The 23,508-nt window shown below is 39.4% G+C and overlaps 1 protein-coding gene across 9 annotated transcripts in view; it reads left to right on the top strand.

Annotated features, from left to right (window-relative positions):
- The window catches only part of MYO5A (myosin VA), a 101,407-nt gene that overhangs the window by 17,379 nt on the left and 60,520 nt on the right, over positions 1–23,508 (top strand). For 8 of the 9 annotated variants that reach the window (XM_074879998.1, XM_074879996.1, XM_074879994.1 and 5 more), the window contains exons 2-4: positions 1,411–1,521; positions 2,964–3,135; positions 8,625–8,769. In XM_074879998.1, coding sequence (XP_074736099.1) covers positions 1,411–1,521; positions 2,964–3,135; positions 8,625–8,769 — 428 coding nt within the window. Of the gene's footprint in view, positions 1–1,410; positions 1,522–2,963; positions 3,136–8,624; positions 8,770–23,447; positions 23,503–23,508 lie in introns of those variants that run through there. The other variant, XM_074879999.1, reaches the window with a different exon arrangement.

The following is a 23,508-nucleotide window of genomic DNA, read 5'->3' as shown; positions in this document are numbered from 1 at the left end:
AGGCGAATTGCTTTGTGAAGTTCAAAATAATTCCAGGCACTGAGCTTCCCTGGCAGCCTCCAGGCAGGCAGGGTGCGTATCCCTCTCCTGGGCCAGGTGCTCCTTGGGACTCGCTCCCCAACTTGCTGCCTTTGCTGAACACATTTGATTGTTTCCTGTTTGTGCAATAAGAAGGCAATATGAAGTTTGGTCTTCCCTAGTAGAAACAAGAAGCTTGTCATTTTAAGTAGTGGGAAAACTGGGTTAATAAGAGGGGAGAAAAAAAAAGCTTCAGCATTCTTTGAGGCAGAAGATGCTATACAAAAATAAGTTGTGTAAGAGTAGGTGATGAAGCTGTATGACCCAATGCAGTTTTCTCTGCATCAAATGCCATGCTTTGACAAATACATTACAGTTATTTTGAAATAATTTAGTGGATTTAGACTGTTTTGCAATATGGCTGCACCTCTGAAGCCAAGAAGCTGTTTTGTTTGCAGAGGGGATGGGTGTGGGATGATCTCAGTGCTCTCCAGGCGTTGCAAGAGCATCAGTTCAGAAGCTTTAATATATTATAAATTTCATAGCCTTTTCCTTTTGTTACTCAAGAGCTAGTTTCATTTGTATTTGCGTGTACATGCAACTGTATAAGTAACTAGATGGTTTCTGTATACCTCTCATTGATTCTTGAATATGACATAACCATTACATCTTCATTCTTTTAAAAATACAAATATTCTTTCTGTTTTTGAAAACAAGTCATATGTTTGTTTGGGTTACTTTTATGAATAAAGTTTGGGTGAAAATGGTCATTAACTAGAATGCTGGTTTGGGCTTTTTTCTATTGTTTGGAGGCCTTTTCAACCAAATCTCTTCTGTTTGGTTTTTTTTTTGGCATTCTGGAGATAATCCATTTTAAACTTGCTCTATTTGCAGCCACAAAGGAAAGAGCTTTTAATACTTGAGATTGGGTAGCTTTGCCTGAATTAACACAGATGTGCCAAAGTGTTCTCTTAGGGGGAAATAAAAGGAAAAAAAAAAAGCTGTATAATGTTATGCTGCAAATGCATTTAGAACCTACTCAGAAGAGTTACTCTGAGTAGTTTTTTTGATAGCCAAGTTTTTGATCTCAAAAACACGGATTTTTCGCTTTGTAGATTTTCAGCATTGAATGTGTATCTTGGAACATTATTTTGCATGGAAAATGTCTTTTTATTTCCATGTAGGTGATAAAATTAAGCTCATGTAGCCTTTTATCAATAGAACAACTTATTCACCTCAGACGTACTAATTAACTTGTCTCTTACTTAAGGGTTTGGCAATTAAACATGTATTTAGAAAAGAAAAAAATGGTTTTGGTGTCATGTATATTGATGATTTAACTATATTGCAACAAGAAGTCACTGATATTTTGCTGTTGTTGTTGTATTGCAGTATGCCAGGGTTTGGATCCCTGATCCAGAGGAGGTCTGGAAGTCAGCAGAACTTCTCAAAGATTATAAACCTGGAGATAAAGTCCTGCAGCTTCGACTTGAAGAGGGCAAGGTAGGTCTGCGTATTGTTCGTAAGCTGATCGTTCCTGTTCCCCACCGGAGACTGAAGTATCTAATGCAGGAGGCTGTACTGTCAAAATGTATCCGTATTTATGTATGTGCAATTATTCTTGTCCACCAACTTTCAGTAGTATTTTTTGGTGTGATAAATTATACTGTTTAGTTACAAAAATTCATTTTGCCTGATTTTTAAAATAAATAACATTTTAAAATTGTTGCTTTTATCCAACTGCCTATTACGTTCAATTGCATCATCTTTTTCTACCTATGCTGGTAAATTTATAACCCTGGTTTGATTCTCCAATGAGAACAGTGTTGCCGAGAAAGAACTGTGACTTTTAAGTTGAGCAAAACCACTGGAAGATGATAAAGATAAAAAGGGGCAAGGATTAAGGGCATTATGAAAATGATACTGTGTACAGTGTAGAGAAATGATGACATCTACAAAAAGCTCACATCCTTCTAGTGAAGGCCTGTTCATTTTTTTTTCATGCCATTTAAATGATTATTTAATTTTAATATATAATGATGGTGGTTCCTCAGATCTTCTAATGGAATGGTCAAATATTTATTATTAATTTCTTTTTTTCTTACCAGTGGGAAGCTTAGATTCTACTGTCATGTTGAGGCCTACATAGCAATGAAGGAGAAAGAACAGACTTATATATAGAGTAGCTTCTAAATAAAATATCTTACTTGAATGAATTTCACTGTTTGACTCACGTTTCTTATATTGCAAACTCAGTACAACCTTTTTTAATCTGACAGAAGTGAATTTTTGCCCCACATATTCCAGGCTGTGTAGTGATGCTGCACACTTGCACGTTGCATGTAGTAGAATGGGGGTGTTTGCCAGTTAAGTCACATTGTGTGGCGACAAGGAACTAGCAGGTAGATAAAGTGATATTAGATCTAGAGACAGATCTCGATTAAAACATCTATATTAGAGATTAATTTATATCTGCAAAAATTGTAAGTATATTTTTTCATTTTATCTGTTCTTCATGGCGTTCTGCCAACATTCTCATGTCATATTAGTGTGTATGAAGCTGGCTGTAGACTGACGGGAATCTGCTTCCTCTGTCTGTTCTGCTCAAGAGGAAAATAATATGGAAAAATTGTGTAGATTTATGATATAACGTATTTTGGTTTATTTAATAACAAGATTTGGCAGCAAAAGCAAGTGGTTTGCTTAAGTAATAATCTAAAAAGATGATATCTGTTTACAGTTGCCTGTTATGTATATAAAAACCCTTTTGGGAAATTTTAAATGACATTTTTGACGAAAGAACTACTAACTCAAATCACCAGATAATTTAAATCTTGCATTGTGTTTTTGTAACTTGGGTGTGTTTTGCTAGGAAGAATGGCTAGAGGGACTGAAGGAAACCTAAACACCACCTCTTTCAACACGTGTTTCCATTTGATTTTCAGGACCTAGAATATTGCCTAGATCCGAAGACAAAGGAACTCCCGCCCTTGCGAAACCCTGACATACTTGTTGGTGAAAATGACCTCACAGCACTCAGTTATCTCCATGAACCTGCTGTTTTACACAACCTCAAAGTTCGCTTTATAGACTCTAAACTAATATATACCTATTGTGGCAAGTACTGTCTTTTCATACCATAATCTTTACAGAGAATGCCCTAGACAGAAAAAGGAAAGTTGATTATTGATATGTCTGCCTTTAAGTTAAAGTCATTTAATGATAGGGCATGTTGGGCTATTCTTTCGAAAGTCCCTATGTTTGTGGTTGTTAAGTGCATCAAGGGGACTTGAAAGTATTAAGGTTCAGAGAAAATTGTCTAGGCTAGCCTTGCTGTTTGGTGGATTTATTGCCCAGCTATGATTGCGTACCTCTGCATTGAGCTCCTTCATCTCTGTATGGAAGATATCAGTTAATTTTCTTTTTCATGTTTTCCAATCAGTGCAACTATAGGAGTGAATTTGTAACAGTGCATGAGCCAATGCTTGTCTGATCACAATCAGGAACAATCTTGGTTTTAAACATACCATTTAACTCACTCTAGAGGTTACCCAAAATTGTAATTGCATGTGATATTTTCAAATGTCCAGAATGGGGGGGAAGTTACTTTAATGATTACTTCATCATAAGTGCAAAATTGCAGCTGAGTGGTCTATTTTAAAGAAACATTGAGAGATAGTTCAGGCTTAAAGTTTAGATTTCACACTTACTGGGCTTTTTTCTCTGTGTGCACGTGTTTCTTTTAAATCTTAGTGTTTAGTCAAAATACATTGCTAACTTTATTTAGTATAAACTTTCAATATACATAAACTTTGTAAATTTTTCAAATAGTTCTCTAGCTGTTCTTTGCATGTTGTGCTAGTGCAGAAGGAACAGTTTAAGGAATTTTTTTTACTTTTTTTTTTACATTAACTCAGGTAAGACGAAACATAATATGATGATGTGATTGCTAGAAACCAGATACTGAAAATTTCCTTCTCGTGGTTGTCTGATTAAGGCAAAGACACATTTTTCCAGTACATGTAGTCAAATTATCATTTGCGTATTCATTGTAGCTCAGTTTATGCCAGCAGAAGGCGTGCGCCATGATTTCTTTTTTAATACGCAATTTAACTTTGTTTCTAATCAGACTTTTGTAGGACAGTCCCAGTTCTTGATACCGCAAGCCAAAGTGTACTGAGCCTTCTTGATGTATTCATATATTATTCAACTTGCTGTTTATACACTGTTTTGCAAACTATAGAGTAGGGAAGTCATGTTGCAAGGTGGCCCTTGACAGATATCAGCTAATCATGGCTGCAGGTGTCTGAAGCAGGATTTTGTGTTTTGCAGCTGAAGGGCTTGTCTTGTCCTGGTCTGCATATGGAATATGCCAAGGGTCAGATTTTCCCTCTTCTGGACACTGTTACAGTTCCACCCATGATGATGGGTATTGAGAGCTAAGGCAACCAGCGTGTTAAACATGTTGTGATGGGCAGACTGCAGGCATTCATGTCCTGCCGCATTTTGCTCGCTCCAGCTATTCCTCACCTGCAGATGCTCAGCAGAGTGCATCTGCTCCCAGTCCTGCTCTCAGCAGTGTCCAGACCACAGGGGACTGAATCAGACGTTGACACCCTCTGCTTGCAGCCAGCCTCCATTCCTGTAGGAGTGGGAGATGATTCATACCCACATCTCATCCCATCATGCAGTCAGAGCATGACTAGAGGCACAGAATAATATAAGTTGGAAGAGACCTCTGGGAGTCTTCAGTGAAGCTCTCTACTTAAAACAAGTCTGACCAGATCACATTGCTCAGGGCTTGGACCAAAGTATCTTGAGTATTTGAGTATTGCCAATGATGGAGACACGACAGCCTCTCTGGGCAACCCCTGCTGAGGGTGCACGTTCTGGTCCTAGCACTGGGAAACCACCACAGTTCCCCCAGTTTAGACATTGTCTGTGTTTCTCACGCTAGTGTCCCCACAGCAAAGCTCTTGATGGGGGAATATTTTGTGAAAGGGCTTTTGTGCTACTACAGTCTCCATGCCTGAGCTTGTAAGGGGTTTTCAGTCTGAGTTTCATGGTCTCATGCCTACTGATACCACCATACCACTCCCACAAAACAGCCTGCCTGGTTTGTGTTTTGGCTGCTTGCAGACATGCTCTGTGTTTAGCATCATTTAAGAGGCTGTCAAAAGGAATGTGCTGTCTGCTAGTTTTGTTTTGCTGTGTTTGGCTTTAGTTGTGGGTTTGGGTGGTTTTATAGTTTCTCATAGGGCTGGAAGGCCTTTAGCTCTTCATGGATGGGTCTGCCAAAGGGCCTGGGGTGGCAGAGCTTGGTCAGCTGTTTTGCTCCCAAACAAGACTCAAGTGATGATTCAGGGAGCTGCATGCGGGTTTATTAGAAATGTGTGGATCCAGTAGCGTGGGGGTTCCCGGTGGTCAGCGTGTGGGTGAAGGATCTTTAGCGCTAACTGGTGGCCTGAGGAATGCAGTATGCTGTGGATTTATTAGTTTAGGATTTAGGCATACGTACATTATGTTATAAGCTAAGGAAAATAAAGTTGGCATGTCAGTCTTTAAAAACCTGATCCTTTGGTCACAGACATTCACTGCTCAAACCACTCTTATCAGTTCCTGTCCTGAGTACAAGTTACTTCCCCTCTACAAAGATTATTGCCTTAGAGCTCTGCCTGCGGAAGGAATTGTATTTGCCTCCTTAATCTGACTCGCACATTAGCTGGGTTAGTTTAAATACCCCAGGAAGGTGGTTTGAGCTAACCCAGCTGATTTAGCCTGAAGGATATTAAAAACACTTTAATCCACCAGGAGAATTATAGTAACATTATTCTCAACCAGCAGAACTAGAACTGGGGCAGATGAATATCCACGGACCTAGAAGTTAATTCAGCCATGCTGTCTTAGTGTAATATGTCAAATGGATTTTAAATTCTTTTAAATTTCACTTTGAAGTAATCCAAATTTTCAACAGAAAACTTCTTGATTTCTTAATTTCAAGTCAGCCTTTCACCAGCAATTCAGAGGTGATTTATAACTGTGCTTTACTGTTGGGAATACGAAATGAAGAATTAAGGAAGGAAGTTGAAAAGTTACAAAGGAAAATTTGAATGCTTACATTGAAATACTGCTATAGCTGTGATGAAAACTCAGTGAATACTGCTGTTTAGTTCAGATGTGTGAAGTACTGCCTGCTATGCAGGAGAGCAACCTTTAATTTAAATTAATAAATTATTTAAATATCCAGTTTGTCCACAGATGGGTGAATACATTCAAGATAAAAGAACTAGATACACTTATTTTGGGTATATATAAGAAGAATGGCAAAAAGAGTATCCAGAGTTCAATTTAGTGTGATTGTAGGAATGAAAAAACACATAAATCTGATTTGGGAAAGGCCATGATATTTCTTAAAATAGCAATATGATTTAGTGGAGATAAAGAGAAGTTATATATAAATTAATCTGGATTGTAGTCTGGTGAGACAGACTGATTTAAAAGTTCCGTAGAAAACATATAATTTCTAACTCACTTGGTTTGGATATTTCCAGATGGTAGTTGCTTGTTGATTTTACAGATTGCTACTGAAGTTAAGTGATTTAATATGCTGGAGACTTGTCATGGGGCTGCTTGTTTTGAATTCAAGGGTTTATTTTTGCCAATGTAGCCAAAAGCAGGAGGGAATTGTCTGAAGTCTCACACAGCTTTTTTTTAATGTCTCTTTGATTAGGTTTGCAAGCCTGGGAGGCTTGGCAGCATGGCCTTACTTAACTTTTTACATTTTCACAGTTACAAAGGGCAGATGTTAAAGACTGACACTGAAAATATTGTTTGAGTCTGCTAGTACTGAGGCCCCTTCCCCTCCCTAACCCCCCGTCTTATTTTTTGGTTCATCACTACAGCATTAGAATTTAGCACAAATTTTTATAGAGACTTTTCACTTGAGCTCCTGAGTCATTTCAGTGAAGTCACAGCTGATGGAAAAACACTGACTCTACTTACATGGGCGTGTCTAGACATAAAACTTGCCATACATTTGAGGAAATAGAGGTCTCTCAGATCTTTTTGCAAAAGATATGCTATTTGCTATGGTTGGTGCTTGATCTATATGGTTTGTGCTTGATCTTACAAATGCATGACAGGATTTAAAGACGGGATGATGCTCCCAGCAGCAGTGCCAGACTGTAGATGCTTTCACTTCCCTTCTCCCAGTTTTTCTATGGAAAATTTCTTAGATAGACATCACAATGCTGTAATCTGCACAGAGCAGAGGGCTGGGATCTGCACTGAGGAAGTCTCTGTGTGCATGTGAATTTCTGAGTAAATTTAGAAGCGAGTTGAGTGCTATGGAAATGCTTCTGGTGCAGGTTCTTCAGGGATGGTTTGTCCAAGGAGAATGCTTGCTATAGTCACTACGCAGCCATCTGCACCTGCATTGTCACTTTTAGGCACCAAAATATATATGTAAGAAGAAATTCTATTTTTAAAATGGCCACAGTTAAAATTAGAGTTTCTGGTTTTTTTTCCCCTTATCACATTGTCAAGGTGAGGAGGAATTGCCCTGTCAAGAGGGTACAGTTTGCCTGACACAGCTGGGTCTCATGTGGCACTGATCAGTGTTTTCACCCCTGCACAGAGCAAATAAGTGTTCCCTACCCATTATAAATGCTGCAGGAGGGGGAAGGTATAAGTAATCTTTGCCAGATCATCTCTGTGAGCAGAGCAATCCTCATCTGTCAATGAAAAAGAAGATTGTACCAAAAGCATTTGAGATCTCGCTTTGTGGCTAGGAAAGATGTACAGAGTAAGACTAAGTTTTCCTGTGCGGGGAGAGTAGAAGGATGGCATGAGTTTAGAAATGCTGTAGTAATGAGTGGTATTAAAAAAGGCAGATAGACACTAGAAAATAGAAGGTGTAAGTAGTTATGGATGTATAAGATGAGGGTTTTACAGTGCCTTCTAGAGTTGTAGTTACTTAATTTCCTGTCATGACTCTGTACTGCTGTGTGTCAGCCCTATGAAATACGTCTACATGTATTTTTTTTGATCCCTTTGAGCGGGAGGTTGTCCTGCCTGACTGGCAGAGATGCCCTGGAATCCCAATTACACCATGACTCTACTTTGTTGCCTGTTACAAAAACTGAAGATGTTATTCCTGGGCACAGCGTAAGGGGTGATGGGTTAACACACTTCACATATCCAAACGTGGTTATAATTCACAAATCATGTTATCATTTGTAAAACACGGGGAACTACAATGCACATTCATTGGTTTACTGCACTGAGCAGGTGGTATTTCAGGTGGACACACTGAATCTGGTTTTGTGCATGCTAGCTGTAGAAAAGGCAGATAGAGGAAAAAAAGTAAAAAGTTGTTCCTGATGTGTTGCCTAAAGCAGGGTAGAAGTAGACTCTTCTGATGCTTTTTGTGTGCAAAACTGTGGTCAGAATAAATATCTGTTGAAGTCAGTAATATCAGATTCTTATTCTTCTCTAGTTGATATTTTTAGAACGGTTAGAACAATTGTTGGCGTTACAGCCATTTTTTGGTTTGTTTTATTTTGAAAGAACTATTCATAATTCCTTTTGTTTAATCTCCTTTGTAGGTATTGTCTTAGTGGCCATAAATCCTTATGAACAACTGCCTATCTATGGCGAAGATATCATCAATGCATACAGCGGCCAAAATATGGGGGATATGGATCCACATATCTTTGCGGTGGCTGAAGAAGCGTATAAGCAGATGGCCAGGTTTGTAGTCCATGAATCTTGAATTCATTGTTTTTCTAAAAGGAATAAGACTTCACATTTCTGGCCAATGGCCTTCTCTTTAATTTATAGCTCATGAAATATTTTGCAAGATCTGTCTTTTATCCGGTGTTCTGGTACATTTCACAAGAGGGTAAGTTGCCTGCATTAGCGAACAGTAAAGCATTATGAATGCCGTGGAGATCATGGCCACTAACAGGTAACAGGAATAACCATAGATCTTGTCAGTATTTAGGTCTAAAATTAGCCCAGTGCGTTTGAAGGTTCTGTGGTTGTAGTTTGATTAGCAAAATGTGGAGATACTTTTTAATCATCAGTAGACTTCTAAAGAGTGCCAGATTCTTAACTGTTTCATATTTACATGTGATACTGAGAACAGAAAAAAAAAAACCCACTCAGCTTATGAGTGCTATTACAGGCTCCTAGTCATGCCAGTAAAGTCCCAGCTACCGCAATCTGCCTGTGACGGTTGTTGACTAGAATTAAGAGGGAGCAGAGGGACAATTGCACAGAGTGCCTGAAAACGGTGTCTCTGAGGACACTGTAATAGCTGTGCAGAAAATCCTCATTTCTTTAAATATTGCATGAAAACGAACTTGTCACCCAAGCAGAGTGGTTATTAGAAACTTCTTCCCCTTCACCCCAAGAGCCTGCCAGTTTGAGGAACTTTTGAAATATTTCACTTCTAGAATAAAGATCTTTTGGGCTACTGTGTGGTCTTTGATTAGAAAGATGGTCCATGATAATCTCACTGGTTAGCTGCAAGCTATTGATAGAGTTTTCCTTGTTGACAGTACGGCCCAAGATCAAATTAATCAAGTAAAACACTGTCAGATCTCTGGATTAATTGTGGTGGCCTTCAAGCTGTACTTCAGGAGGGGAGGCAAGAGGAGAATGGGTTGAAATTTCATGTTTTAAATTAGCTATCTGTTAATTTAAGAATCCATATGAGAGCTGGAATGAACCAAATGCTCCATACGCTGTGAAGTTAGTCAGCTGCGTACGCGAATATGGTGATTCATGATACCCACGTAATAGATAATTTCAAAAGAAAACAGTATGGTACACTGCAACGTTTCATGACTTACAGTAATTGCGAAATAGCCAGTGTTTCAAAAATACTCTACATTTGCACTGTTGTAAGGTGAATACCTCTGCCATTCTTCCTTTCTGCTAAGAAAAGAGACATATAATCTGGTATGGGAATATAAAGGCAAAACTGTGTTACTACAGTCACGTTTGCATTGTGGCTCTTTCAGTCTAGATCACTGTTGTTTTAAACAGATTTGCTACTCAAGTCCCTTTAAAAGTGCTACCAAATAAGAATGTATTAGCCTTATTTTACATCTGAGGCACGGTACAGTGACCTGCAATTATATGTCGGTGATGAATGTAATCCAGACTCTCCCAGAATTTTTGCTCTTAATATTAACCAGTGAAAGTGAGAGGCTGGGGGGGGATCTCTCTCCACTGGCTGTCTCTAACCACTGTCTGAAGCAGGCTTACCTCTGAGCTGGGTTGTCAGATTGCCTGTATTCTGCGTGCTTGTTAGCTGAAGCCTGCGCAGTGGAGATTTCTATCTGCCACCATCTGCATTCTCTGCTGTCAGAGGAAGACTCAGGGCTGAGATTTTGGCTGGAGTTTCTGCTGTGGTTTTTCCTTTTTGTGTTAATTGCCTGCTCTTCAGCTCTTGCTGCGCCCTCCGGCAATTCTGCTGTCCTGAATAACAACAAATAAGATGCAGCAGAAGTTCCTTTTTGAAACAAATTATGAGAAATTATATAAGCACGGAAATGATCTTAAATAATCCTTTTGCATTAATGAATTAATTCCTTTGTGTGTCTACAACATGTTATAAACAATGTTATTCTTTTATGAATAACTGACAGTGCTTTCATAGGTGCAAAATTAAATCTGAGCACCCAGTGAAAAATAAAAATCCCTCTACACTGAAGTAACAATTTCATTGTTTATTTAGTTTCCCAATGTTTATTTGCTTTTCTCTCTCTATTTTTTTGTTTTGGCTTGTGTATTTTTAAGAACTTTTTCTGTCATTTGGACATAGTGGGTTTGCCCACTGAATTTTGTTTTCTAGTGCTGTTTCCAGTTCCTTAATCAGTTCCTTAATTCCTGCCCTTTAACTTCAGCGATACTTTCTACATTCTGAACAAATCACCTTTTACTCCTGACTTATGAAGTTAAAGAAAAAATGTGCAGATTTGCATTTCTGCAGCTGGTTATCTAAAAATGAAAATCAGATTGTCTGTGACTGTTTCATTAATGCTTTAATAATTGCATTGAATATTCATATGGTAGCTACTCGTATGGTATTAATCTGCATTTATGCATGTGCTTGGTGAGATTTATTTTTGTGTTAGTTTTTAATTTTTCCTGGCTTGATGTTTAAATGATCACTGGAATAATTAGGCATGATGCTTCTATCCATAAGGCTTCAGTGAGCTCCTCTAAATATTTACTCCTTAGGTCGTCTTGTTAAGTTGTAATTTAATGATTTAGAATTTGTTCTTGCCAACTTCATTACTTCATCTGCTGTGGCTGAGAAACTCCTTCCATGTGCATGGTTGTAACTGAATGATCTCAGTTGTCTTCTTCAAAGAAAATGCCCTATGACAGCAGTCAGGAAAGCTAGTGATTGTACGCTAAATATTTGCATTGTGTCTTCAGAAGAAAATAACAGTGCAAAAATGTTGGCTGCTGGAATGACAGGGATGGAGCTCGCATCTGTCTTGTGCACAAAAAGTGATATTCAGTAACTGCTTGGGGCTAATTGCAATGTAATGCGGCACATAAAGATACCTTCATATGTGAAATTTTCTGCCCAGAGAGCGCCAAATGACGTGGTATGTGTGGGCTGTGGTGTGCCCATTTGGGCATCCGTTACTTCCTCTTTCAACAGCAGTTCTGTCACCAGTTTCCAGCGGAGGGTCAGTGAAAAGGAATATGGCTTGTTTTTACCCATAGCTGACAATGAAATAAGTGATTATGGTTTGCTCAGTAGCTTCTTGTCTTTTTCAGCACAGGAGAATGTGCATAGCTTTTTTAAGACTAATCCTATTTTGGATTATTATTTATTTTCTTTTTTTTATTTTTTCTCCCTGCCCCCCCCCCCCATCTTTGTGCCCTTTTCCTTTTCTCTCTCCATTTCCTACTGCTCCTCTGCACAGACTGACAGCTTCATTCCCAACACCTTTCCTCTGCTGTGCCCAAAACAAGCAATGAACTACTTTTACAACTGCATTTAAATTGTGTTAGGCTTAGGGTTATGTACGCCTCATACTTACTAATAACTTTATTGGTCTGGGTTTTCTGATCCTCTAGACAGCAGGTGTAAGGGTTCCAGAGCAGATCTCTTCCTCTGTCGGAGCGAGAGGGATCTGCCTGCGAGCATGTCCCGGTGGGAGGGAGCAGGATCGGTCGGATGGGGACCTGTCTGAGAGGCTCCCCCCTGTCACAGGGGTTTCGTGCAGAGCGGTTTGGGGGCTGCTGTGGTTCTGCAGGAACAGCTGTAACAAGCTGTGCTTTTGGAAAGAGCTGGGACCTGCACTGAGAGGTGTCTCCTCACGGATAGGGAATGTCTTGTTCATGGATAGTTTGCTTCATTTGAGCAAACATATACAGGTTTGGGACAATGTTTAAGGCAGATGAGCAATTTAAAAGGAAGTAAATTACTACTGAAAAACTTATTTTTGTCTCTGAAATATAAACCACAATGTCAGCATGTGGGTGTTTGCATGTGTTGAACCCTTTGAACTGCAATGCATACCTCTTCTGTAAGTCAGCATTTCCAAATTATTAACAAAAAAGTTCAGTCTTCACAGCTACCCCTCTGTGGTAACTATGAAAATTGAGGCAAAGCATCAGTTGGCAAGTATTTGATCTTTTTTTTTTTTTTTTTTTTTTTGAAAGCATTACAACTTCGGTAGGAATCATAACCATCAGCAGGTGCAGCTCATTTTCTTTGTAATACTCAGTAGAAGCCTCCATTTCTAACTGTTATGGTTTGCAGTAAGAGGAGATGTTGATGATTATACTCTTGAAACTGTTAAGAATTGCATTAATGTATGAGACTTATGATTATCAGTTTCATAATACAATTAGGGAAAGAACTTAAAAATCATTTTCCCTTCCCCTGCCTAGTAAGGGTATATTGCAGTAATCAAGATAATGCATTTTTTTTGTTGGTCTGTTCCATCCTACTTGTGGTTGATGACAGATACAGCAGAGTTCAGTGCTTTTCAGTTTAATAAATTAACTTTGGAGATTTCCTTCTGATAAATTAGTAAAGTTGTCTAGCATAGTACAAGTTGAATGTAACATTTGCAAACAGAATTACATACTGATGAGATCCCTATAAAACCCAATGAATACCAGGACGAAAAGCAACAGTGTTTAAAGCAGCAGTCTTCAAAGTTTTGCTTTTTCTGTTTGGACAAAGTATAATGATTTATTCAATTAGTGTGTATCTTTTTCATTAAATTACCTTTAATAAGCAGGCTGCCTCTTTGTTTTGTCAGATTTTTGGCATGTGTTTGATGGCTCTTGGCTACAGGAAGATTTTTTTTCTATCGCTTTTTGTTCAAAAGGAAGCTTGGTGAGCTGTTGAGTAGGTGTTTTGAAAGCACCTTTACTGACAGTTGCCAGTTATCCCAGGCATCCCAAGATGATGTCCTCGTATAAAAATGCATGTTTGATCAGCTGCTGCTTTGCTTCCGAGTGTCTCGTAAATGGATACTCTCTTCTCCCCTGGCAGCAGTTGGGAGGGGGATGATTAACAGCCCATCATGGATCTGCATCCAGTTATGAAATGAGATCCTGCTGTGGTGGGTGCTGTACAAACATAAAATGGCCTTCTCTGACTTAGGGCTTTGACATATGACTTTTTAAATGAAATACCTTGAAAAGAGATGGTACTTTTGGGGCTCTGTTGTTAAAATTAGAATGAAAAGGGAAATTGCCCTTTCTGTTGAGAACAGATGATTTTGGAATAGTCTCTTATACTTTGGGTCTGACATTTTATGATGTTACAGGTAAAAGACAGCAGATGGGGTAATCAACTTGATGTAACATCAGGGACCTACTTGTCTGAGCAGTGATATTTTTAGGCAACGAAAAGGTTAAGTGTGGTCACAGCTGGAAAGTAGAGTTCATGTGAGGTGTCCTGCTGGTAGCTAAGCAATGAGCTTTCCTAAACTATTGCAGGAGTGACCTCTGACTAATCCCTAGATAAATCAGTTGCATAGTGCTGGCTCATCTTTGTGCTCCTCTGGAGTGCAATCTGTCATGATTTTGCAGCATGTGCTGACCTCAGTTTTCTTCATTTGTATGTGTCGAGAGATGTTACCATCAATTCATTATCTTTTCACCTTTTGCCATTTTTACAGTCAAGAGCTGTGTTTCCTGGATACAATTAAAATGGCAAGTGGTGTGATTTGTTAATTTTTTTTTTTAAAAAAGTACATCTGCTGGTTTTAAGAATATTGCAGAACTTTTTTACCAAGCTGCTGTTGAAGAGGACCAAAAGATGCTTAAGAACTTGAGGTGTTTCGGAGTGACTGAGTTTGCAGCTGGAACACACTCAAGAGAATTCAGGTTATGTATAATAGTAATATTTCACCTTCGTTTGGCACTTACCATGAGCAGATCTCAGTGCTCTATAGAAGAGATCAGTATCATTATTTCCATTTTATAGGTTAAAACAGCCATGGGGAGTGACAAAAGCAGGGCATAGAGCCCCTGGATCAAAATCCTGATCCAGTGTCTGGTAACTTGATCACACCAACTTGACAATAAAATACGTGAGAAAAGAGTATGTAATTGATAGTGCAGCAGTTAAATGGGTTTTCTGGTAACATTCTCCCAAAGCTAATTTGTTTTCAATATTAACATGCTGTATTTTGCATGCCTTAATTTCCTGCAGCATTAAGGGGTTTCCGTGCCAGGTAACATATATTGCATAATAATGTTTGCTTTCATGGAAGGCTTCATGGATTCCAGGAACTACAAGCATTCACCAAAGTCTGTCTCCTCTAATACTGGTATATGAATTTTTGCTTGTCTAGAAGACGAGTAAGGCAGAGATGGTGTCCTGTGGCCATGTCTGGATCAGCCCAGAGTTGGTCCCAGGTGCTGAGCTTCCAGCCTCCAGTCCTGTGCTCAGAACGTCCTCTTTTCTCCAGTGGCTAAAGGAGATGTCAGTGAGAAATGCTGTTAGGCTTAAAGAAACTGGAGATATATTTAGAAATGTGGTTAAAGAACATGGTTTGTTGGACTAATGTTTCATGCCTATTAAAAATGCATGATTTTACAAAGAATTAATTTACTGCTTAGTCGGGAGCAATTGTGACTCAAGGTGCAACTGAATTATTCTCTGAATTGGTAATGCATGGCATCTGTGAAGACCAGGATGTGTCAGGTCAGAGCATGTTAGATCCAGATAGTCAAAATAAGCCGATGGGTACAGGGTGTGCTGGTGGAACAGACCAAGCAATGTGGCTGCTGTTGTGCGCAAGAAGTGACTCTTGCTCCGGGGGCATAGCACTACTAATTCACTTTTTCTGTTCTTCTTTTACCCCCCCATCACATCACCACAGAATGGTTCAAAGCACTTTAGTCTCTAATAATAATCCTTAGCGCTTACATTGCACTTTGCACATTCTGGGCATTTTACAAAATTTGCCTTGTTAAGCCACACAACAGCCCTTTGAGGGTGGAAAAAATAATTATCTGTGTCAGGCCGCACCTTTTGGGATGTGCCAACACAAGTGAATTTGGAGGCTTCGGCACTGGGAACGCCGGGATGACGTGGCTCTGCGGGAAAGGAAGGGCTGTGCCCACTGTGCAAAGGAGCACTGCATGGAGGAAACTTCAGAAATGAGGGAAAAGGGTTTCCTGAAGTATAGGTGAAGGTAGAGCGCTGGAGGTAGCATTTATCCGTGCTGCCTGGTTGCAGGGGAGACTTCTGCAGAGGCAGGTGACCTCCCAGGGAGAGGGACTCAGCAGCTACGTAAAGAGAATGGAAAGATGGGCTTGTATCGTGTGGGCTCTGGGAAGCAACTGGAAAGTGAGAGGACAAAACAAGGGTGCTTTCCCATGTTAAGGAGGCTAAGAGCCAAATGCAGAAGCATGGGAGAACACAACTTATTTAGGGCTGCAGAGAACTTTGTGATTAAAATAGTTTGTTCAGAAGGTTGACGAAGGGCAAGACGTTGCCTCCTGCCCTCGATGTGAGAGCTGCCGGGAAGGCTGCCCGGACCTGGCTGCTGCTGTTCTGGATCAGTCTGAGAACATTAGAAAAGTGCTGAATGAATTCTTATTTATTTGTTTATTGAACAGTTAAATTACTTCTATTTGAAAAGCAAATCCTGGGTTTGTAGAGTTGCCAGTTTTTATAATGGCTTGTAACAGATGCTGTACACCCTGGGCTGAATTTCAAAGGCCTTTGCACTGAACAAGTGCTGCTAAACATGTACAGCCTTGTTTGCTGCCACACAACACTGCACTTAGGCAAAGGTGAAGCTAAATATATAGCACTGACTTGTGCTAAACCTTCCAGGGCTGGTGGGTTTTACAGCTGCCTTTCTTTTTAGGGTAAGTGTAAAAAGCAATTTTAGTCTTTTAGAAAATAACTGTAACAATGGAAACATCACACAGAAGTGGAGCACGGTTGCTCAAAGAGTGAACCTGGGACCTACCCTGAAAGGGGACTGAGGAGGGCAGGTGTTGGGGAGAGCACAGGCTGGTGAGCTCTGCAAAAAATCCTGGATCTCTCCCAAACCACATTGCGCCCTGAAAAACGAAGAATGTAAGCACGTATTTTGGTTTCAACACTGTATTCATTTCAGCCTTTATTGAAGTCAGACCTATTCAGTGAGCCTTCAGATGAGGTGTGCAAAACCTTATCATTTCATCTTATACCACAGATTTGTTCTTCTGTTGCTTTATTCTTTTCCCTGCATTTGTCTGCTATGCATCCGCCTTCCTACATTGGAAGATGCCCAGGCCCTTGAAGACAGTGCTCCCTTTAGCCTGCTGGGGCTGGCTGCCTGCGGCTGGGAAGTTCCTTCCTAAATTTCTTAATAAGTTAATCAATCTGCTTTCTGTGAAGCTCGCAAAACATTTGATACTACAGAGAACTCTTAACTTTATGTTGATACCTGATGAAAGCTGATACACTTCACAAGAAAGGAATTTAAAACCTTTTCTGTGAGTAATTATTCCAAGACTGAGTAAGCTGTTTGGAATGGGTGGAGTATTAGGCATATTTCTCTGTTCCTATAACATTAATACTTGTACGTCATTTGGGAACACCGATAAAGCAGTTACAATAATATTTAGCACTTCCACACCGCTTTTATTTTCAGTGCATTGTATAAACGTCTTTTATTTCATCTTAGCAATGAGGAAGTTATTTGGTAAAATTTTCTGTGCTCTTGTTTTTGTTATAGCTGCCTCATGGTGGGAAACTGATCTTTATTAAACAGATTTGTTTAGTCATGCTCTCAGATACAAAGATGTGTGAATGTTCTGACTAGATACTGCAGGTTATTTTGGTCATATGCTGTCACAAATATGCAGCGGGGATGCTGAGAGATTGATACAAAAAATAGGATGCTTACTTAGGTCAGAGTTATGTTTGCATTGCTGGAGACACTTAATCATGTCAGCTGCATGTATGTACGTGTATCCTTGCAGTTTGGAAATCTGCTTTATAGTGTAGGGTGTAAAACGTATCACTTAGCTTAAGCGAGGTTTGTGTTGGTCGCTAGTTAATCCTATGGCTCTCAGAGTAGCTGCAGCTAATGGAAGTACAGCAAAATTTCAAACATGCCAGCATTTCAGAGTGAATCCTATCTGACCTTTCAGCAATGTCATTAGTTTTTAAGTTATTTTCTTGGGTTGGTTTTCCTGCTGCCATAATTCAGCTGTAGGATGGCATATCACTAAGTTTCTTTCCTGTCTTTGATGGGCACAATGCATCTTGATGTTAGTGGTAATTATGTGTGTATGCTGAGAACAGGATCTATCCTAAATGTTCCCTGAGTCACAGGTTCCTTCCCTGGGAGTTTGTGTCAGGTTCTTTGATCATTCAAGATTCACTGTTTTGAAAATGTAAAGCAATTTCAGGCTTACAAGTCTACCTTATTACCACAGAGCTACCGTAGAGAATCAGGAGCGAGATAAAGCAGACCAGACTGTCACTGCTAGATTAAATAAAATCTATTTATTGTGTTCTTGTTCTTGCATTGAAGCAGTAGAAGATTTCAATGTTTGAAGATCGCAGGATCAGGGCTTTAGTAGCAGTTTGTGCTGTTTGATTTAAATAAAAAATGAAACTGTCACATGCTGTGGGGTTGGTGCCCTTAGCCATAAACTAGACCTGTTATTCCAAAAGAAAAGAAGAAACCAGTAGCAACTCCATAAAAAAAAAAGGCAATAGATTTAATTAAATCTCTTAGCACTGGAGCAGTGAGGAGAGATGTCCTGAAGGTGGTGGCCTTCAAACCACCCTGACAAGAAGCTTCTTTAAAAACGTCAGCACCTCAGCAGTGTCCTCAAGGTTAACAAATGTAGATGATGTAGGATTAAAGGCAAGTAAGTACTAATGTTCTTCGCATCAAATTGCCCTGTTATTTGATCTCTTCATTTTATATTAAGGATATCTCACTCTGATCTTTTCTGCCAATCTCATCTATGTTATATGGCATTGAGACAACTCAACTTTGAAGTAGTTCATCACAGGCAAGCATTTCAAAGTCCACATCAGAATCTTTTAAAATCAGCTCTAATGATACCGTTTTGCCAGGTGGAGATGCTGGTGGCTTGGGTGTGAATGGATTGATACAAATATTGAAGTTGATGTCAATATTTATGTATTCCTTTTGTTTGTTTTCCCAGGCTGATGTTTTTGGGGTATGTATGCTTATATACATCCATTTGACGTTATTTGCTGTGGAGTCATGAGTCTGAAAGGCAAGATCAAGTGATACATCCAATGCATCACTCATAGGAAGCAAAAAACCACAAAAACAATGTTGTGCTTTGATGATTAAATTGAATAGCTCTGGGCTTCTTTAATCCCCTCTGAAATGCTTATTGATGGATAGGTTTTTAACTGTTTTAGTGTTCCTGCTTCAGAGAGAGATTTTCTATTGGTATAGAGGAAGAAGGTAAACAAAAGATTTCTGTAGGGATTTTTTAGTCTATATGTCTTGATTATCCTGATCAGGTTGGACAGTTTGCTGTGGAAATAATAGCCGTGATGGAGTAAGCTGTTTTGGTTTTTAAGGGAACCGACCTAAGTGGGTGTAGTGATCTTAAGGAATGAAAACTGTTTGAAAATTGACAATTCTGCCTTTAGTGTTAGCAACTTTAATGTTTTATTTCTTGCTCTGTTTTTTCTTTTTTCCCTCAATTTTTCCATTGGTCAACTGAAATTGTTAAAAGCTGCCTTAGATAATGACAGCTATCAATGATTAGTCAGCACTGCTGCAGCACTCTGTACACATTGAAGGAGGCCAGGGACAGTCTTGCTCTTGCTTCCACTGCAGCTGACAGCTGTGGCCTCATGGGCATAGCATTTCCTCCATTCTGAGCATCTCCTTTAGATTTCTATGAAATAAATTCTGATTTAAAGTTAGTAGTAGTCAATGCTATTAAAAGTATTTTATTAAGATACATGCATATCCTCAACAAAGAGTTTTTTTCATCTCTTGAAGACAAGATTATTTTTTTTTAAACCACTTTCTAATTTCTTGTGCATTGTCATTTCATTTGTATTCTGCAAAACCCTTTTCTGCATGTAAGGTATCTCAAGTCAGTTTGTAGCATTCTTTTTTTTCTCCAGTGCTGAACCTCCTTTGAGCAGAAGCTATCTTCAGTGTTGAATTTTGCAGTGTTTTTTCAAAGCATAAAAAACCCCCTGCTGGAATGTAGGTTGTAGTCTCAAGCTTCCATGAGTTAGGTAAGTCTACATCTATTCTGCTTTGGCACTCTGACAGTGAATTTCCTCATAAACATATTGCCTGTCGACAGAATTTTGTAAGTAAAGCAAAATTGTCTTTAAAATTTACAAGCCTAGGCACAAATCTGTTTCTGTCCTTTACTGGAATTACAGTATGAAAAATTAGTGACATTTATTGCTCATTCTATGGCTGTTACTTGTCATAAGGAGTAGAGTTGTGTATGCCAAAGATATAGGATCTGAATATTAACTTTCAAAATTAGACATCAGCATTATTTTTCTGATAGATAACACTAATTATTTTAAATTATCAGTTACTTATTCCATAATGTGTTACTGTTCTTTTATTTGACAAGAAATAGCATTATCCTCACATGACTCTTAAAGTACAGGCCTGAGAGAATGGATATTGAAGATTTCTGAATCAAGTCCCCTGCTACTGTAAGCAATCTCAGCCTATCATTTCACATTTCAGCTTGTGAAATCTCTGGGCCTGAAGTTTTATGTTGGTTTTGTCATTTCTTTATTGTTCTGCACTGTTCAGAAATGATAAAAGCTGAATATGATCCTGACCCATGCCTGAACATGGTACTTTGTGTTTCCATGAATGGTAAACTGCTCCCAGTCAATCTGTTTCAGTCTGCTTGGGTTAAGCAACTCTTTTCAAGATAATTTGGCTTAGTATCATATCACTGCAATGCTGTTCTGTATGCAAGATGTGATCGTTATCCACCTTTGGGTGAAAGAGGACTCCTCCACCTTCTCGTCTCCCATCTTGCTTTCCCTCATTTCTCTTTGTAAAAGCATAATTAAAATGTTCCCTCCATTCAATAGTAATCTTAATTTTAAAATAATCTAATTATGTGCTTTATCAGAGAAAAAGCCCCAAGAAGATGAAGAAGTATTGCATAGATAATGGATTGTGGCATCAGGCAGCAAAGTGGTGTCACACATAACACTGTTGCCCTACTTAGTTGTTTCATTGGCTGAAAGTTTTAATTATAGCTTTTTTTCTGACTGGTGACATGTTAAGTGCTCAGAATGTTAGGTCAAAGGTTGGGGGCTAATGATTTAACTAAAAATAACTCCAAAGGTGTTATTTATAGCTGAGAAAGAACTCAGGGTGTTGTTACTTATGTTTTCTGGGGATTTTTTCCATTGTTTTGGGGTTTTTTTTGTTATTTTGTGGTTTTAATGCAGCCTGATGGTTAAAATTTCATTTGGCATAAGCAGAGGTTATATTTTAGATGGACCATTGCTTATACCAAACCATTAAAAGTAATTCTCACCACATTTCATGCAATATCCAAGGTGTTTTGATTCAATTGTACTTGTTATTTTCTTTTTAATGTGGCATTTTTTGTCTTTAAAGTTTAATGACATAAAAGAGCCCTCTGCTGAGCTGACACAGCTGCCTGTCAGGACTACCCCACCCTCCTCCTTGAAAGACTAAGTATCTTCCGCCTGTGGTAGGACATCCATATGCCAAGTCTTCCCTGGGGTTGTGGCAATAACAGCTCATTCCCTGCCGCTGTTGTATTTGGGGTGTTGTGTTACGCTGTCCTTTCTCCTCCTTCACATGTTGAGTGTGATCTTGGGCGTTTTGTTGTGTTTTCCTTTCTCTCTGCCAAAAAGCAGAAAGAATAATGTGCTAGAAGATGGTCACTCCAGTGTGTTAAAGCTAAACAATGGACTAATGTACTTTTGAAGACAAGAGTGGCTCTGAGCGTGGATGGAGCGCTGGCAGGGCAATGCGAGAGGACTGTCCTGCAGACAATGAGTGAGCCCTTTGTTTCTCACGATTGCTGTAGCTGCTGCAAACACAAATACTCATTGCAGAAGAAATTGCAGCAATGTTTTCAGCTCGCACAGAGCCAGCAGTGTCTTCTCTAGGCGAATTTATGAAGAGCGTATGTATATGTGTACTTATACAGTAGTACAGTAATGAATCCCTTATTCCTGAGCATGTGAATGAGTGCTAAGAAGAGTACGTCTTCGTATCTTATGACGTGGGGGAAGGAAACTCTTGGCTAATTAGAAGCAATATTCTTAAGGAGAAATTACTTCAACCTCATTTTTTCATTACTGTCTCTGAAAACATGGAGCTCCCTCCTCCGCAGTGCTCTGAAGAGCCTAGTGTTTGCTACCACTCCTGAGGTCCCGAGGAGGAAATAGGGACTGCAAAACCAGCATGCACTTTCCATGCTCTCACACATGTCCTTTAGGGATGTGACAGTTAAAATGAGACACCTTTATTTCGAGGTTCCTCTCTTGGCAACAGAGTTAGTTTTTTGTTGACAGTTTTGTCAGAAGTCTTGTACTTGAGGCTGCATTACTTTGTTTTCTGAAAGCCTTCTGTATTTGGGGACTAAGCTAAAAATAAGCTTAATCATCAGAGGATACATTTCATAGGGCTTGAGCTTCCTGAGTCTTCATATATTTAATGATACTTAATACATGAAACAGAGCTGGTGACCTACAAATGAAAAGCTTGTTATGTTGTTGCCCATCTTCTGTGTTAGGCAGCTCCTGAAATCAGACCAGAAGTTTCATATTTTAGAATGGTATGGGTGGTTTTTTTCTATTTGAAAGAGCACAGGAGGAATAAAAGAGAGAGCAATGCCAGTCCTATGAAGAAATTATTCTCTGACTCACTGCAGGAACTGTCTGTGTGAGAGGAAAATTATTTATCATCAGTTATCCCATTTAAGCCTAGACGTTATGCTTTTGGTTGGACTTCTCCCACATCCTTCCGCTGCGCTTTTTGACCATGAGCGTCCATATAACTCGTGCCACCTCCTGATGTGCAGAGCTACAGGCTGTCCCTGGTGCATGTCTGTCTACTGCTGGTGGTCTCTGGGAGGGGGAATGGGGAAGAAGCAAGAGCGTTTCTTCTCTTCCCGGCTGGAAATCTTAATTGCTACTGTAAGGCATCCCAGGCACCACAGACCTCTCTGAGGAGCATGTGCAGCAGGCTTGGTGGCTGCTGTAATAAGAGGTCTCATCGACAGGTGTTTTCATTTTCCTGTGGCCAAGGCTGGTGTCTCTGGCAGTTCAGTCTTTGTAACCTGGACTACACACAACCTGGTATCAAGCTGAATAGTTATGGTTTCCCACAACTTTCCTATTGAGACTTGACAGCTTGGTGTATGTGAATGTGTGAACTCTGCTGTAGTCATTCACACCTATCACATGTGTTAAATGGAAGTTGAGAGCATAAAATTAGGTTGCTTTGATCTTCTTAACACTTTCCTATTAAATTTAAATCATCACTCAGCCATTTCAATGATCAAGACTCATGAGTCTTGATGATGCCTTGATTTGGTTAAATGAATCCCACCTTGGGTCTCCTGGAGATGTGTAACATAACCAGAGGCTCCTTTAGCCTACGTCTTTGTGCAGCAGAAAGTAGGTGCTGGAGTTGTGCTCTTATCTGAGGGCTTGGTGATGTTTTTGAAGATAGGTAACAGCTTGAGAGTAACAATGTGATCTGTAATTTAGCTTCAAAATTTCATCAGCAGCTTTTTTTTTTACCATCTCAGAAATAGAACCCTAGATCTTCTGGAGGACCTTTAGGCTACAGAAACCACAAATAGTTTTTAAATGCATATTTCTTTGCTTCCCCTGCATAGCATTTACCGATGGCTTCAGTAAGGCGTTTGGAGGCCTCGCAGACTGGATGTGTGCTGCCTGAATGTGTGCATGCCTGAAATTCCATTCACAGTTACTGTGCTGTAAGT

This window comes from Strix uralensis, chromosome 11 (assembly GCF_047716275.1).
Source record: "Strix uralensis isolate ZFMK-TIS-50842 chromosome 11, bStrUra1, whole genome shotgun sequence".
Lineage (NCBI taxonomy): Eukaryota > Metazoa > Chordata > Aves > Strigiformes > Strigidae > Strix > Strix uralensis.
The sequence above is the reverse complement of the archived record's forward strand: the minus strand, read 5'-3'. Positions and strand labels throughout refer to the sequence as shown.